The 18333-nt window shown below is 36.0% G+C and overlaps 2 protein-coding genes and 1 long non-coding RNA gene across 5 annotated transcripts in view; 1 reads left to right on the forward strand and 2 right to left on the reverse strand.

Annotated features, from left to right (window-relative positions):
* Positions 1 to 1561: 1561 nt before the first annotated feature.
* On the reverse strand, positions 1562 to 3010 carry LOC111366909. Its single transcript, XM_022987590.1, has 2 exons — positions 2724 to 3010; positions 1562 to 2675 (listed from the first exon to the last, which is right to left on the reverse strand). The coding sequence occupies exons 1-2, from the start codon at positions 3008 to 3010 to the stop codon at positions 1562 to 1564; spliced, it is 1401 nt and encodes a 466-aa protein (XP_022843358.1).
* Positions 3011 to 8303: 5293 nt separating this feature from the next.
* Positions 8304 to 12157, reverse strand: LOC111367891. Of its 3 annotated transcripts, none has more exons than XR_002697908.1 (5): positions 11859 to 12157; positions 11117 to 11149; positions 10012 to 10103; positions 8620 to 9942; positions 8304 to 8531 (listed from the first exon to the last, which is right to left on the reverse strand). It is a non-coding gene; the product is annotated as an uncharacterized LOC111367891 (long non-coding RNA). The 3 variants fall into 3 exon arrangements; XR_002697909.1 differs by having other exon boundaries at positions 8306 to 8725; positions 9642 to 9942; XR_002697907.1 differs by having other exon boundaries at positions 8304 to 9942.
* Positions 12158 to 16077: 3920 nt separating this feature from the next.
* LOC111367894 overlaps positions 16078 to 18333 on the forward strand; it is a 2982-nt gene continuing 726 nt past the window's right edge. Inside the window, exons 1-4 of the mRNA XM_022988993.1 lie at positions 16078 to 16313; positions 16505 to 16712; positions 17242 to 17360; positions 18099 to 18144. Of these exons, the coding sequence (XP_022844761.1) occupies positions 16617 to 16712; positions 17242 to 17360; positions 18099 to 18144 (261 nt within the window). The 5' untranslated portion in view covers positions 16078 to 16313; positions 16505 to 16616. The remainder of the gene's footprint in view (positions 16314 to 16504; positions 16713 to 17241; positions 17361 to 18098; positions 18145 to 18333) is intronic.

Here is an 18333-nt window from a genome sequence, read left to right on the forward strand (position 1 = left end):
TGTCCTTGGCCTGAATTCGATATCAAACTCGCTTAACTCGATGGCCCATTTTAACAGCCTCCCAGAGGTCTCGGGCCGATGAAGGATCTGCTTGATAGGTTGGTCAGTCATTACTTGCACCGTGTGAGACTGAAAGTAAGGCCTCAATTTTCTGACCGCGACAATTAATGCAAACACTAGCTGTTCAGTCAGGCTGTATCTTATTTCTGCACCCCTCAATACTTGGCTCACATAGTAGACTGGTTTCTGAGCCTTCGAGAACTCTTTCACCAGAACCGCGCTGACTGCCTTTGGTGATACTGCCAAGTAGAGACACAACACGTCCCCAGGAGATGGGCTAGTCAAGACCGGGGGCTCTTGTAATGACTGCTTCAAGTTCCTAAGAGACTTCGCATTCCGGGGTCCACTCAAAATTGGAGGAGCCCCCTATGGCTTTGAAGAAGTGGTAGCATTTGTCCGCCGCTCGGCTCATGAAACGATTTAAGGCCGCTACCCGCCCCGTCAGCCTCTGAACCTTCTTCCTGCTGGTGGGGCTTTTCATTTCTAGGATTGCCCGAATTTTGTCCGGGTTCACTTCGATGCCCCTTTGCGTGATCATGAAACCTAGAAATTTTCCACCTGCGGTACCAAAAACACACTTTTCTGGATTGAACCTTAATCTGCTTTGTCGGGCGACGTCAAACACTTTTTGCAAACAGGCCACATGGTCATTGGCTCTGGCACTCTTGACCACCATATCATCAACATAGACTTCTACGACATCCCCGATTAGCCCACGAAAGAATTTGTTCACCATCCTCTGATACGTTGCTCCTGCATTTTTCAAGCCAAATGGCATGGCTGTGTAACAGTACGTGCCGAAATCCGTGATAAATGACGTCTTCTCTTGATCGGCCTCGGCCATTGAAATTTGATGATACCCCGAAAACGCATCTAGAAAGCTGAGCCTTTCATGAGCCGACGTTGCGTCCACCAGTTGATCTATTCTGGGAAGTGGGTATGAGTCTTTTGGGCATACCTTGTTCAACCCAGTATAGTCTACACACATGCGCAATTTTCCATTTGACTTCTTCACAAGTACAACATTTGCTAACCACTCGGGGTATTGCACCTCTCGGATAAAACCCGCCTGTAGCAATTTTTCCACCTCTGCTCTGGCCGCAGCCTGCCTTTCAGGGGCAAGGTTTCTCTTTTTCTGCTTCACTGGCTTAGCCCCTGGCTGGACACCGAGGCGGTGCTGCGCGACAGTTGAGCTAATCCCCGGGATATCCTTTGGGTTCCAAGCGAAGACATCCAAATTTTCGGCTAGACACTTCGCCAATTTTTCCTTCTCTTCGGATCCCAGACCTGTTCCAACAAGAAACTCCTTTCCTTCGTCAATAAAGATTCTTTCAATCATATCAAGCGGCTCGATCCGCTCCCTCGGGAGTTCTACATCCAGCATCATGACTAATGGTGGGCTTTTGGCTTGTATACTATCCACATAGCACTTTTTTGATGCATGCTGGTCTCCTCGCACGCTACCGATCCCCCTGCTGGTTGGGAACTTCATAATTTGATGTTATGTCGATGGGACCGTGCCAGCTGCATTTAGCAATGGCCGGCCGTAGATAGCGTTGTAAGCCAGGGGAGTCTTGACAACCAAGAAATTAGTCACGATCACCACTGTCGCTGGGTATATCCCAAGCGTGACTGAAAGCTCTACAGTCCCTTCCGGTATCACTGTTGCCCCTCCAAAGCCTTGTAGGGGGGTAGTCACCACCTTCAACCTTTCTTGAGGGATTTTTAGACCCAAGAAGGCATCCCATGTGAGGACATTTGCCGCCCTCCCTCCATCGACTAATACCCTCTTCACGTCAAAATCCGCAATATCGCCTACTATTACTAAGGCGTCATCATGGGGGTGAGTTACACCAATCAAGTCCTCTTCATCGAAAGTTATACTCTGGTTGAATCTTGCTTTTTTCTGTATAGAGCAGACCCTTAATGAGCGCGCATAACTCTTCCTAGCTGAATTTGAGTCGCCGCCCGATGCTACTCCTCCGATGATCATGTTAATCACTCCTGCTCTTGGTAGGGGTATACCTTCGACCCTTTGCCTGCTCTTATCGTTTTTCACATACTTTGCCAATAGCCCCCGTCTCAGCAGGCGCTCAATTTCTTCCTTTAACTGTAGGCATTCTTCGGTATCATGCCCGTGATCTCTATGAAAATGGCAGTATTTACTTTGATTTCTCTTGCCCGAAGGGGTTAGCATTGGTTTGGGCCATTCGAGCTCCTTCATATGTTGTATCTCCATCAATAACTTTGTTCGTGGAATGTTCAAAGGGGTGGGTGTCTTGACCTCCTCTCGTTTTTGCCTGACTAACCGGTCTTGGACATAACCCTTGCTCGTGCGTTCACTATTCTGCTTATTTCTATCATTGTGCTTTTGCTCGTCATATGTTTTTCGCTTGTTAGCTTCCGTCTCCCTTCCATCCCTGAGATTTTTAGTTACCTTCTCCGCTTCCTCCGCATCGACATACTTGTCTCCCTTCTTTAATAGGTCATGCATCGACTCCGGGGGGTTCTTGGAGAGTGACATCTTAAAGGCCCGATTTCGCGTTCCATTCATCAAGGCTGTAACCACTGCGGACATTTGCAGGTCTCTAATGCCAAGAGTCGCCCGGCTGAACCTGGCTAAGTATTCCTGCAATGACTCGTCTTTGTCCTGTACGACCTACATCAACCCAATGGCTGTCTTCCTCTTCCTTTTGCTGCTTAGGAAATAAGCCACAAAGCTCCTGAAGAGCTCATCAAATGACTTGATGGAGCGCGGGGCCAAGGTTGCTACCCAGTCCCTAGCCTCCCTCCTGAGCGTGGGGGGAAAGGATCGGCACATCACGGCGTCCGGGGCGGCATAAAGTCTCATCAGATCCACGAAAGTTTGTAGATGGTCAAGCGGGTCCGTGACTCCATCATAGGCTTCAATCATGGGCTGTTTGAAGCCTTTAGGCAAAAGGACCGCCATGATTTCTGGGGCGAACGGGTCTTCCTCCAAAACCATCTGTCTCCCCCTATCCTTCCTTTTGGACAACGCATCGTCTATCTTCTGTGACATGATTTCTTCCATCTTTCGTTCTAGGTCTACCATGGTTTGCGGGGGCTGTTGAGCTCCGGTCATTGGGGCTCCCGCGTCTCCGGCTCCCAGCTGAGAGGTGGGTGAGACAACCGCGGGTGGCGCTTGAGGCGGTTGTTGATTCGTCACTTCCGTCGGGCTTAAATGAGGGATGGTGGTTCTCTACGACTGGTCTTGTAAAAGCACCATCATTGCTGCCAATTGGTTTTCCAAAGCGCTGAATTGACTCTGCATCACATACTGCGGGGGCGGTGGTGGTTCATGACCCCTTGCAACTGACTCCGACTCCGTCTCCGTCGTATTCCCAACAGGCGAGCATCACTTTTTGTTCGTCTTCTTGACATGGCTTTTTAGTTCAAACGGATGTTTCCCACAGACGGCGCCAATGAAAGGCGGTGATTCAACACCCTTCTGTTTACCCGGTAATGTTTGGCGTTTCCACCACTCCGTCAAGTATGCAAGACCTGAAAAATGAAAGCGGGGCTTTCTCCCTCGTTTTACCTCAGGCGTGAGAATTAGTTTTCAGACTTGGAAAGAATATATTTGAAAATCAGATGGCTAAAAACGAGAATGGGAGCCCAAAAAAAATCATCCCTTACCTGTGTCTCATCCGGGGGTATTTATAGATATTAGGCACTAGGTAACCGCTGGGCGGTTGTGGTGCCACGTGTCCCATGATGATATGCCCACTACACCCACGTTCTGAGTGATGAGTCCTTAACTTCCCGTCTGAAGATTGTACCTGTATCAGCGGCCATGTAACCTTATCGATTCGTTAAAAGTTTTATGGCTAAGTGTTTGGACAAGGGATATCATTCCCGTTGAGGATTTCGTTTAGTGGTAGAATGATTTCTTGGGATAGCGGTAGACGCTCTTTGGGGGTTGTGGTAGAGCGCTTCCTAGACGTAGTGGTAGAGCGCTCCCTATGTGTAGTGGTAGAGCGCTCCCTGGGTGTAGTGGTAGAACGCCCTATGAGGGTCGATGGTCTTGCATCGGTGTGCTGTGATCTGCCTTGCTCGTCCTTGGGGGTGTCTCCTTCTACCAACCTATATCAAAATAATGTCAAATCATTATTGAATAATGTATTTTTTTCAAATGATGCGGCTCCAATCTACTTTATAAACACTGTGGTGATAATATAATGACATTTCCCCTTATTAAAAGTAGGTATATATATTCTTTCTCAAGTTCCAAAAAGATTAGTAAATTCCTTTATTTTTAGATTTGAATATCACATACACGTCAACCGTCATGACCATTTTTAAATTATATATTATCTAAAATGAAATTGATAAAACTGAAATGCATTTCCCTACTATATAAAAAGGAGAATATAAAGTTACTATAGAAATCAACATTGAATTGATTCATTTTATCTCACTGTAGCAATTTTATTTTATTTTTCAAGTGGGGAACAAAAATGACGCCATTTATTTTAGTATATATTTTATTATACAGTGTATTTCTAAATTTACTGTAACACGCAACTTTCCATACATCTCACAAAGTCTCATAAATATGAGAAAAAAATTCAATTTTATGTAAAAAAAATATTAAATAATAATAATAATAATAAGATAAAAAAATATTGCTAGAGTTTAAAAAGTTACATATAGAAAAAAATTGCAAACTGAGTAAAAAAACTTATAATTATAAAAGCTACTTATATATTATATAAATAAATTGTTGTGGTTACTTAGATATTAACTTAAAAAAAAAAAGAAATAAATATATAAACTCTTTGCCTCCGTGCATGAAGGCAAGATTCTCTGTGCATAGAGCCTCTTAGACTCCGTGCATGGAGACCAGATGTCTCCATGCACAGAGTGAAATGGTCTCCATGCACGAAGACATTTGTCTCCGTGCATGGAGGCTTTTGTACTTTTTTTATGTTATAGATAAATTTTGTTTCCAATTTAAGATTCTTTATAATTATTTTTTCTTCATAATAAAACTTAATTTTTCAATTTTATAATTTTCATAACTTTCTTTTATTTTATTTTTATTATATATTTTCACATAAATGTTTCTTCTTCTCTTTTCTCTTTTTATATTTCCTTTTATTTTTATATCAGGAGTTTAATGTGTTATTGTTCCTTTTTTTTATTACTTATTTTGTTCTTTTTGTTTGCGTATAAATTCACTTGTTTTTTTTAGTGCTTTTATTATTTGTGTATTGTTTTTCACGTGCATATTTTTGATGAATTTGTTGAGGTTTGGAAGTTACAAACTTTGAAATTGATGGAATTGATTTTATAATAATTGCCATGGATATATTTAATGATTGTGAACGTAAAGTAGATTAGCAGAAGCAAAAGTTACAAGAAGTTAAAAGTTTTATAGATGTGTCAAACTTTCACTGTGGTCTTTTTTGTAGACCATAAACATTGGGGTTTCGTTGTTAATTAGCTGGAAGACGCATCTGTCACCCATTTGTAGTTGTATTTCCGTAACAAAATCAGCCCAACCTAGAGTAAGACATCTTATTACGCCATTTGGTCTTAAATTTGTGGTAATGTTCCAATTGTGATGCAGAGAATCGTGGATTTGACTATTGTGCACAAATTTCGGCAAGTGCTGTCATGCAAAATTTCCTGGCGTGTATATATATATATTAAAAAATAAAAGATACAACTTACAATTTTCCTATAGTTCGAAAATTGTTTCTTTTCTGTATCAACTTCGTGGACAAACTACACCTTTATTGAATTTCTATGAGAATTTTTTTTTAATTATTATTATTATTATTATTTTGGCATCATATTCAGGAAAATTTGAACTTGTAATACATTCATTACTTTGTGTGGTGGTAAAACTTGGCTTCAGAGGAACCACCCTTTTGTTGTCACAGGTGAATTATCTTCATTATACTTTAACATCGACAAACGATGCTTGTTTTTTCTTTCAATAATTTAAGGGTTTTTTTTTTTTTTGTGTGGTAAAATTTGATTGTTTATTTGACTTGTGAATTGTCCAGGGAAGTTTTTGAAATTTTAGCTGATTTTATTTGCCCTAAAAGAACATCAATTTTGGAATACACTGTTGTGTTTATAATTGGGTAGAGCTTAATCGTCATTCCTGTTAGCTAAACTTATTATTTTTACTTTAAGTCATTTAATCGGGCTTAGCTGTTCTCGAATCCTTGCTGGAATTTTTGAAATCGACATGAAAGAAGAAAAATGAGGCTGCGAACACAAGAAAACAAAACACGTATAAAATATAAGTGATAAATGGGAAAATTTCACCCTTGATCCCCAACTTATTGCTCAAATTTCAATTAGTCCTCAAATTTTTAAAATAAATCTTCAACCACCTATTCTTATCTCTTAGCCTGAACGGCCTTAATTATGTGTGTATATATATACCACAGTACATCCATAAGTCCAAAGTTATGCCTTTGTGGTGGAAACAAGTAATTCTATTATATAATATAAAAAATTCGACATGTCAATTGAAAGAATTCTTGAAAGGCATTACAAAAAAATTTGTAATTTTCTACGATAGCTAAATATTTGTTTTTCATGAAAAAATGATAAGTAAATTATATATAGACATGATTCAATGTTAGTTATTTTGCGTTAATTCAATGCCATGTCACGTCTCTTAAGTATTTCAAACTAAGGTTCTAAATGCTATGACCTTCCATCCAATTACCATAAGAAATTTTATAAGAAAGTAACGAATGCTCTTATGAAAGTCCAAATTCCTAGACGGAATTCCGGATGAAGCAATAAGTATTGCTCTTGAGCAATTCGAGCTGAGGTGTGAGTTTTGTAACTCCCACAAGGAATTTTAGAAGAAAGCAAGACTACACTTAAACAAGTCCAAATTTCAATAAGGAATTCTTGAGGAAGAATTAAGCAGACTGAGTGCTTTTAGCCAATTTTTTTATAAGAAATTTCAAAGGAAGAAATATGGATTAATCCAGCATAATCCTATAGTTACAAAAGTGGTAATATTGATCTTCAGTAGAGAAATTTACAATTTATAAGATAATGAAAACACAATAAATACGAAAACTCGTGCAACGCACGTGACAAAGACTAATATTAAGAAAAGATAAATTTTTTACAACTGCTCGTAATTTAATTTTGTTCGAAGTTATTGATATAAATATAAATTTGCATGTTATGTATATAGTTGTTCGAAAGAGTTTAAATATTAATGACATAAATATTTATTTTATTTGGAAAATGCAATAGTTAATATATAACATTAACACACACACACACACACACATATATATATATATATATGGTTACAGATTTTGAATCATTTATTGCCAACTTGATAAAAGTGTAAAATATAATATTTTTCCCTCTTAATTATTGCATTCGTGTGGTTATTTGATACAAAAATGCACTCATTATACTTATATTTTGATTTAGGTTCTATTTTGGTAGAAAAATGTGGAAGTTAGAAGAAAAGAGCAAAAAAGGACCAAAGTGAAAGGAAATGAAAATTCGGAGATTAAAGTGCAAATACTCCAAACTTATGTTTAACCTTATGATGAAGACCATATATATATATATATACACTAGTGTAGGCACGTGCGTTGCACGTGTAGTAGGTGATGTAGTGTAAGTGAATGAGAAATTGCTATTGTAAGTTCGTACGTAAGTTTTAAATTCAATGGATTCAGCACAATTTGATTTAAATAAATGATATAATTCAGCCAGCGGATCATTTACTTTCAATTTAACAGCTCCATCACAACAATAATTTCAGAGCTCCACAAAATTCACATTACACAAGGCAAGATAACATATGTGATTTGTTTGGTATCGAAAACAAGCCTTCATTTCCGGTAGACATGGACGCCATTTGCTCTGAATGAACATCAAGCCCATGGTTACATGTTGAAGAATGACCATCTATCATTGGAACCACAGTAGAACCTAAAAGGCACAAAAACATGTCCATTAGAAAAAAAGATAACCAGAAGATATTTATAAATTGAATTTGGATGAAAGAAATATGGCACATAAACTCACTTGGTCCAATTGTTACAGTCTTCATTAAAACAAAGAGTACTAAGTACAAGTGTACAACAATGTTTTCTGTAGAATTGGGGGAAAAAATAGATTTCAATAAAAATGAAGAGAAGCATTTAAATTATAATTGAAAAAAAATAAAATTAAAAACAAATGAAGCAAAAGCATTTAAACAATCTAAAGAAAAATAAAAAACGAATTTATTTCATTAGATATAATTTATGAAAATTATTTATAGTTCTTTTTGTGTATTATTATATGCTTGCTCATAATAATCCTCAATAGTTTTAGAAAACAAACTTGGAAGGCGCTCTTAACAGATATGCTTATTTTTCTTTATGTGGCGTATTTTCTATGTTCTGTCATCCTCGGCAATATGTAGTTGGCCAGTAGCAGCTAACGTCTAGTTGTTCTTTGCACTGTAGAGTGAGAACGACATAGCATGATAGTCCCATGTTTAAGAATATAAATTCTTTAGCTAACTAAAACCAATGTATTTATACTTACAAATGGCTAGTTAGTTTTGTCTGCTTCATGGGATTCTACTCTATTGTCATTACCAAGCAATTAAGTTAATAATCATCCATTCGAGCCACGTAATACCCTACAGCGACTGAAAATTCAGTATCATCAAGAACATGTTTGTGTATAGCTTATCAAGTAATGACAATTAAATTAAAAACAAAAATGACTATTTATTTGTTGTAATGTTATCAGCACATAGAGAATGCTTATCCAGGGTCTAAGAACAATTGGTGATTCTCAACAAGGTAAATCGCTTGTGGATCGCTTTATATTGAAAAGTTCATTTCGATAAATTTATGACTTTGTCTCGACTAACAAGTAACATATCTTTCCTATGCTAAGAGTCTTGAAGACTCTAATATATGAACCATATGAGCTGAACAAAAAATGATTTGCACAACACTATGTAGCTTGTATTCCACAAAGGAAAACCATGTGAAATGACAGTATACCTGTTCATCAATTCAATATTTCTCTAAACTTATGACAATTATAAAACCAACTCTGTACAAAAAGCACTCCATTGTAGAAAGACATGCAGGCTTGATTATAGATAATAGAACACAAAAGTACAAAAAGATGTTAATCTACATACCAGTACATGAGCTCTAAATCAATTTTTCCCTATTACCATGGAGGTGAAGTCCTTCAACACCATGGAAAATCATATAAGAAGGCTGTATAAGATTCTCATCAACTATGGCAATAATATGTCATATTAACCAATGCAACAGATGGACAAATCAGATGGAAAAGCAGTATGCCAAATATAAAGTTATGGTAGTAGAACATCATGTTTCAAAATCTATGAAATAACTAATAAAAGCTTAAATACCAACAGCTCATCTATATAGGCAACTTAGTAAATGATTGTAATGCATATTCAATTGATAAACACAATAGGATGGAGGTCTGGTCAGACAAGCTAGGACAATCGGGTTGTTAAATTTTATAATTTCAAAGCCATGGATCCTTCAAATGCCATGGCAAGAGTTATATCTCACCAGAAAGTATGACATCTTCCATATTCACAGACTTGCGATCAGTATGCTGAGCGAATAATTCGAGATCCTTAGCTAATTGCTGGGCACATTTGAAGGCTAAATCCGAGAGACAGGCCATAGTAGGTTAAGAAATTTACATGCCATTTTTCTTCCCTTTGGCTTTTGCAATGGAGATTGTGCTGAGTCAGAAACGATCTCGCAAGATTTCGCCCACCGATGCTTCTTCTTCATCATCTCTCTCCATATCACTTCCCATTTGAGCTAGATTATTGTTCTATTGTCGTTCTGTGTATTGAAATTCCTAAACTGAAAAAAATTAGGATCGCTCTTAGAAAGAAATTGTGCAAACTCAATACCAGGAAATTCCTACCTTCTTCCTCTGTAGAAAGTGCCTGAGATTTTGTAACAATCAATTCAATCCCAACTTGCAACAAGGTTTCAGAATGTTTCCCTTGTGAAGCACTGTAATCAAAGTATTATTAAGTTAGCAGCGAACTTGAAAGGAAGAGCATTAAATCTGAACAATGCAATAATTACAACATAATTAATCCTTATAGCAGTGCTTTGATTTGAGACTAATCACAGAATTGGAATTTAAAAACTCATAAGAAAATGAGCATAAAAAGTAAAGCCTAGAAGAATTCAAATTGAGCAACACAAAAACAATAAGAACCCCCGGGGAGAGATCTCGTTACATTCAAAGGTCCAACCCTTACTCCATTCCTGCTTTCGTTAGGAATGGCGGGCATGGAACTCATTCTAAACATTGTTAATTCCTCTTTTTGGGGAGCTATTAACTTTTTTTTTTTTTTAAAAAAAGGTAGAAGAAAAAAGGAGCCAACTTTCCATCATAGAGAAATGGGATCTAGGAGGGAAAAGAAAATCACAATGGCGGTGGAGAATATGGAGCAAAATATGATCCATTCTAAACATGTAAGAAACCTCCTAACTCCCTTCCAAAGTTTCCAAATCCAAATGTTATTCGTTATCCCAACCTAATTCTCCCACTACAAAAAGAGAACATATCACATTTTGACCTTTGTGATTCTTATAGAAAAATAAAACAAGAGAGAAGAAAAAAGGAGTAAAGGTTATAAGCCTCTGAACAAGCACACTTGTCAAAGCTAAGTCAAATTTGTAGAAAGAAAGGAAAAGTACTTAAACAATACATTATACAATTATGGCATATTTAGTAAGATGGATTGACAACAATAGGGAGTATTGAGGAAGGAAAAAGAAGAAGTTAAACTCTAGTCTAGTTTCATACAATATTGCGTAACCAAAGTGCACATAAATAATAAGGAAATAAAATAAACGACAATGTAATATCTCATCATCAGCCAAAAATGTAATATCAAATCTCTAATCATCCAATGCTGCATCTTGATCTCAAAGAAACAAATTGTCAAAGACTCAAAATAACGATAAAACTGAATTTCAACAAATTTAAAGGATAAATGAAATTTCTGAAGTACCTGCACTTTGTTGAGAATTAATTCCGACACCATCTGCAAATAATTCAACCAAAAAATTGCCAAAAATCATTAAACAGCCAAAAGCAGCAATCTTCACAAAATTAAAATAATTGGATTAGTAAAATCCTCCCTACGCCGAAAAGAGATTCAATTTCGAAATCCAATCAGAAATTTCAGAAAAAAACTATATATGTGTGTGTGTGTGTGCCGTTGGTGATAATAGCGCTGGTTCGAGGTGGAACTTTGAATTCCTCAGCGGCAAATTTGAGAACTGCAGTAAATGGAGCAGCCTTCGGAACGCTAAATTGGCATTGGGAACTTATTCAAAAAATGAAAGATTTTTCATCATGAAACGGAAATTAATTTTACATAAACTGTGGAAAAAAAATGAATGGGTAATTTAAGATACAAAAATAATAAAATACATCAACCCCTCGTATTTAAATCAATTTCTAATGAAACTAATGAAAGATAACAAAAAAAATAAAAAATAAAAACCCAGATAAAAATACAGATACAGAATAATGAACAGGAAAACTTAAATTGCAGTACAGAGACACAATCAAAAAAATAAATTACCAAAAAAGAAAATCCAAACAAACAAACACGTATAGAAAAATGAGAGAAACATAAGTAAAGAAACCTAGAATCATAAATGTCACTATCAAAGCTTAGATGTATGGAGTTTTAAGCAAAAGAGACGGAACGTGAAAAGATAGAAGGGTTTACGAATGAAACCCACAATTTATCTCTTTCAATCATTCTTTAAGAATAGCTTCTCATAGAGGCTCGAATTGACATCAGAAAGGTCCGACAAAATTACGCAACTCATAGAGAGAATCTTGGGAGAAAGAAAATGGAAAAAGAGAAGAAGAAAGGACAAGTATGGTATGGATAGTTGTCTGGAAAATGGTACTGAGTGAAGAGAGATGAGAGGTTCTGAGAAGAGAATAAAGATATGGTTGCGTGTGTTAGTACTCAGAGGGATAGGAGCTAGTGATAGGGAAATAGGGATGCAATGATGAAAGCCACGCACTTTCAAGAAGCGGCTCAGCTAACACGGCTCCGCTCCAGTCAAATTGATTGAGTCGACCAAGAAAGTGGCTTGTGAACAGTAACACATCCACTGCCTCTTTTATATGTAGTTAGATATATACAGATTTTGAATCATTTATTGCCAACTTGATAAAAGTGTAAAATATAATATTTTTTCCTCTTAATTATTGCATTCGTGTGGTTATTTGATACCAAAATGCACTCATTATACTTATATTTTGATTTAGGTTCTATTTTGGTAGAAAAATGTGGAAGTTAGAAGAAAAGAGCAAAAAAGGACCAAAGTGAAAGAAAATGAAAATTCGGAGATTAAAGTGCAAATACTCCAAACTTATGTTTAACCTTATGATGAAGATCCTTTTCTTCCGAAAAAATGAAGGAGAAAGATCTTCTTCGACGGATCTCTCTTGTTCCTGTTTAGTTTCCTTCATTTCGTAAGCTATTTCTATTTCTACATGAATTTGCTTTCAAGCAACTATTCCCTAGATACACACATCGTGTTTACAATTCTATTTTTAAAATGTTTGGAATATTTTGTTCCTTTTTTTGAATCTATTCTTGCACCATTTTCAACTCTTATCGGGATCCGGAGTTTTTTGAGAAAAGGTCCCATCTTTCAATATCATGATTGGGCCTCATTCTTCGAGAATCAGAAAGATCGTTTTCAAGTTTGAATTTTTCCATTAGGAATTTGGGTTCTTCTACTTCATTTTTATTTAATAAGGTAATAGACATGAATAGTCATCGACTTTTGGGAAAGGATAGAAGAATGGGACTTATTATGGGACATGAGAGTGTTAGAGGTTAAGCGGATGTGGAAAGAAGTCAAAGGGATGAAATATCATTAAAGTATGATCACACATCAATTCCCAATCGAAAAAGTTACGCACCGATTTTTAACCTCATATTGGGATCCCTTTTTGACATGTCAAATGATCAAATTGGAAGATGATATCTGAATAAAAGTTGTAGCCATTTGAATTAGCTTTCCAACACAATTTGAATCACCTCAATTGGATATCGAGATAGAAAGTTATGACCAAAATACTAAAAGCTGTCCCGATGGAAAAAACGGTTGAACTATGCGGTCTCATAGTTCAAAAACCATATGATCGCATAGAAGGCCCTAGGGAACTTCAGGGCTGAAAATATTTGTTCAATGCGACCGCAACACTTACTACAATGCGGTCATATAGAACACTTCCGAGGCGCGAGATTTTGTTTCCTATTTTCACTCAAACACTCACGATAACTTAATTTTCCACGACTTTAAGCCAAAAAAATCATTCGAGAAATGCAATCATCGATCCTCATATCAATTTTCTTTGATTTTTGGCTCGAGAAATCAATGGAGAACTAAATTCTTTGGTGAAGCCATGAAAAATCTTGATCGGATTTGGGGATTTCAATGTCGTTTCATTCATGTAATGTGATTTTTATTGTTAAATAATTCTAGGATTCAGATTTCATTTTTATATTACGCTTATGAGGTTTGCTTAACTTCTATTAAATCTATCATGGATTCAATCATATTTTTTTTTTTCATCCATTGATTACAATATTTGTTGAGTTTAAAATGTTTCAATAATTTATTGACGTGATTTGATTATTGCTTTATGCTAAAGTATATCGTCCTTTTTTTTTTTAATCTTGTTTCAATAAATCAAGCCGAATTTGTTTTTAAGAAGTCTAAATTCTAGGATTACAAGTTAAACAAATTGATCTAGGTTTCTCCTTTTATGAATTGGTTTTGAAATTGATTTAATTTTTATTAGATTGGTTATAGATTCAGTCCTGTTTTTCTATCCGTTGATCAAAATAATTGTTGAGTTTCAATTTGATTTATGTCATTGGTGGATTAATTACTTCCTTATGCTTGATGTATATGGACGTTTCTTAATCTTATTTTAATGAACAAATGTGAGAATGTGTTATAAAAAGCCTAGATTTTTGGAGTAAAATGTATGAATAATTGATGTTGATTGACCCAATCCGAGAGAGTGAATTCCTGTGTTTTACTAATCTCACACTTCAATATTTAAATTTCATTCAAATTGATAAATTCCTCTCACAACCATGAAAAACCAAAGTTTGTCAAATCCTTTAAACAATTTGTTCATCTCCTTGTGAAATCGACACCTCAAAGTTGTGCTACAATTATCGCGTTATTTCTTTGGGAGTAATCACAACTCGAACAAAACTTATATTTGAATTTCCTCTAGCTAATGGTAGAAAAATTCATCTTTTTGTTCACAGTGGCATTTAAGGTATATTAAAATAAGTTTAGATGACATGTAGCAAAAAAATGGTTAGGGAGTGTGTGTGATAATTAAATCTAGAAATAGTGGATGTTATTGACATTCCTTGAAACGTTAGGGGTGCCTTTTATGCTCTCTATTGTAAATAATGTTATGATAATATGAAATACTATTTATTTCCTAAAGGAGAAATGTATGAGAACAGCCCAACTACTTAAACAGTGGTAGGGACAAGCTCCTGTGACAAGGGTTGAAGTGGTGCTAGCACAAATCATATGAGTATTAAATTAAGAGGTCAAAATGTTACACTTCAAATCTACGTAAAGGTCACATAGGCACATGACAAGAAAAGCTACATGGGCTAACGTCATTGTTCCACATGGCAGTCTCACGTACTTTTACACTTATTTTCCTAGCTAGGGCATAGTATGGCCCATAGGCGGCATTGTCCTGCATAGTCTTCTTAAAAAAGGGTAAATACAGTTAAGCCTCGCTTTGATTGCCAAACTTAATGTGATTTGCATATATTCATGTGAACTTTTATTTGTCTAATGGGCAAAGGCAATTGAGTGAAGCAATGTGCCTGCGGTAATTAATTAGATACTCAAAACAAGAGTTAATTGTTTCAATGATCACTGAACTTAGGTCCATATTTTTTATTGATCATTGAAATTTAAAATGTCGAATTTTGGTTACTGAACTTAGATTCATGTCTTTGATTGCTCACTGAAGTTTAAAACGTCAAGTTTTGACCACTGAATTTTGAAAAATGTTGTACATTACTCACTAAACTTTGAAAAATGTTTTACATAACTTACTGAACTTTAAAAAAATGCTGTACATTATTCACTGTAAACTCGATATTTTTCAAAGTTTAACAGTTATGTTAGTGAGTAACGTACATTATATTTCAAAATTTAATGGCCAAAACTCGACATTTTAAATTTCAGTGAGCAATCTAAGATGCAGACCTAAGTTCAGTGAGCAATCGAAGACACAAATTTAAATTCAATGACCAAAACTCGACATTTTAAATTTCAGTGACTAATCAGAGACATAAACTTATGTTCAATGACCATTGGAACAATTAACTCTCAAAACAATAAGGACAAGTAGTAGATATTTTAAGTAGATCTATTTTATAAAGGATTACAACTGATTTTGACATGGGTCTGGTATATACTATTGTCGCACTTCATGTACAAGAAGGTGTTTTGAAAGGTCTAGTGAAATTATCGATATGAAATTTTTTTAGTTTATTTTATTTAAAAAGTGAGATTTCAATGTGAAGAGGTGTAAAATAAAATTACAAGTTGGTCGAGAAATGATTGGCTTATTTTCATATTGGACTGTCGTGGTCGTCCTAGGGGCTTGAAAATTAACTTTCATAGTTGAGCGTGCGTAAACAAAAATTAAAATGGAGAGAGAGCTACTTTTGATTATTTTTCTTTTCCCCCCTTCAAAAATTTTACAATTGTATCATTCAATTCAAAATTTTAACTGTTTTGAGACTTATCCAGGTCAGCTTGTTAGCATGCCTGTCTTGACACTTCAAGCCCTAAACCATCCGCTTGAATTTCAAGTATATTACTTTAACCAAACACTCCATAAATAAATTACAATAACGCAAAAAAGGAAAGGCGAGTTTAAATAAAACAATAAAAATATCACCGGTTTACAGCTCAAACCAGATCAACACTGGAACCCGCTGACCCATATCTGACCAAGGTTACACTCGCTGGTTTCCCCGCTTTTTCAATTCCCAAACAGGGAAAGCATACAAAAAATTCGACGGAAAATTCATGCAAATGGAAGAAGAACAAGGAAAATAAGGGATTTTCAGGCTGTAAATGAAGAATAAAGCACTCCATCAGCTTCACAAGGTACATTCTTAAATCGTCCAATCTCAAATTATGTAAATCTGCAATAGTTTAATTACCATGTATTCGTGTGTAATATATACGCTGACTCAATGGGATCCAACATAACTTTGATACATTTTGAAATTAGCTATTTTCGTGCTCTTAATTTAACGTGTAATTTTAATTTTATGGTTTTTACTGTTGTTTCGCAGTTCTATCAAATTGGGATCGTGTCTCGGGTTCCCCAAAGCGAAAACAAGATGAGTTTGAGACAGTTTTGAAATTTGGAGTTGGAATTGCGTTTTTAATTCAACTTCAGGATAAATGAAGGCTGGGAGCGCGGCCAAGCTGATTGTTGATGCGCTGTTGCAGCGTTTCCTTCCACTTGCCAGGCGTCGCATCGAAACAGCTCAAGCACAAGTAAGATTCTGATTGGTTTTTAATTTTGTTGGGTTTGATTAATAAGAAGAGTTGTTGGAGTGTAGATAATGATATTTAGATTGTAGTTTTATGCAATTACAATGGGCTAGAATATATTTATCCTAAATTTGGGCAAGGCACTCCAGGTATTAGTTATACACAATCAGTGCTACTTGCGGCTGGTGAAATTTCTTGCTTTATAGCCCAAGCAAAGCAAGCCACGACTAGAAGAAAACAAAATAGAAGATAGAATTATATTATTATCAGTTCAGTCAAAAGTAAAAGATATGAATGATAGCTCCACAGTGAGAAAATACACGTGGAAGATCATCTGGCAGTCAAAGGGAAAAAATGTCAGATGGAGTACCTTTAACATTTTAAATATTTTTTGACGATGGGAGCTTTTACACGTCATAGTAGTATTTCTATCATTCACACTTGCATCTCATAATATGCAATGCGAAGTCTTTGCACGTTGTTATATGATGGAATCAGTTGGTTTTTATATTCCTTCGCATACTAATTGCAGGATGGGCAATACCTTCGACCATCAGATCCTGCTTATGAGCAAGTGTTGGACTCTTTAGCTATGGTGGCTCGGCATACACCTGTACCTTTATTGGAAGCTCTATTACGGTGGAGAGAAAGGTATTTTCTCTTCCTGCGATAAATTTAACTCTAGGTAGCCTGTAATGATGTCATAGATATTGCATATCTGGAATGATTTATATAACTACTAATTAGTATCTTGATGTCTTCTGATTTATCTCTTGATTTACTTCTTCATAAAGTAAGGTTGCTGCGTCGGCTTATTAATGTTAATTATGTGCCATTGGTCTTGGGACGTGTGCTACTGTCAGTCAATCCTGCAATTTATTTTGCCGTTTGTTGGGCTCAAGCTATGGCTATCCTGATTGATTGCTTTTTCCAGCCATGATTTTTTCTTTTAGTTTCGAATCTTAGGTGCCAAGATTCATGCTCGTGGACTCTCTAGTCATTATGGCTCCGAGTAATTAATAATAATGAAAACAGTAATTTCTCAATACTTTTGACAGTTCAATGTAACTATATTTTCAGATGATAATATATTAATCTTCTTGTTTCAATTCCAAAATGGGGTCTTGGTTACGTCATATGTCTCACAGTAAGCACATGGCACTGGTGGTAGAAAAAACAAAAATAATAACATCCCTGCCTTGAGCATTACCACAATGATGCCTTCCGTTACTGTATTTTTGAAGCTAATTTAGTATTATTGGGTCAATATATGTAGAAGATATAATTTCTTTAGTGAGCGTTTCTTTATTTTTAAACCTCAATTTCTGCTTCTCTTTTGAAGCCAAATCATGATGTCTCATTTAAATCTCATGTCATGATGCTATGCAGTGAATCACCAAAAGGTGCAAATGATGCTTCAACATTTCAGAGAAAGGTTTGCCTCTCCCAGTATAATTGAATTTATTACGTTGTCTCATATAAAATTACGGATGTTGTTGATTGAAATTCCATTACCTCATTGCACGCAGAACATATTTATCTCTTTATAAAAAGAAAATGAAAGGAAAAGAGGCCAATTGATATTCTCCCCCCCCCCCCCCCCCCCCCCCCCACCCCCCCCCCC

This window comes from Olea europaea, chromosome 18 (genome assembly GCF_002742605.1).
Source record: "Olea europaea var. sylvestris chromosome 18, O_europaea_v1, whole genome shotgun sequence".
NCBI classification, from domain to species: domain Eukaryota; kingdom Viridiplantae; phylum Streptophyta; class Magnoliopsida; order Lamiales; family Oleaceae; genus Olea; species Olea europaea.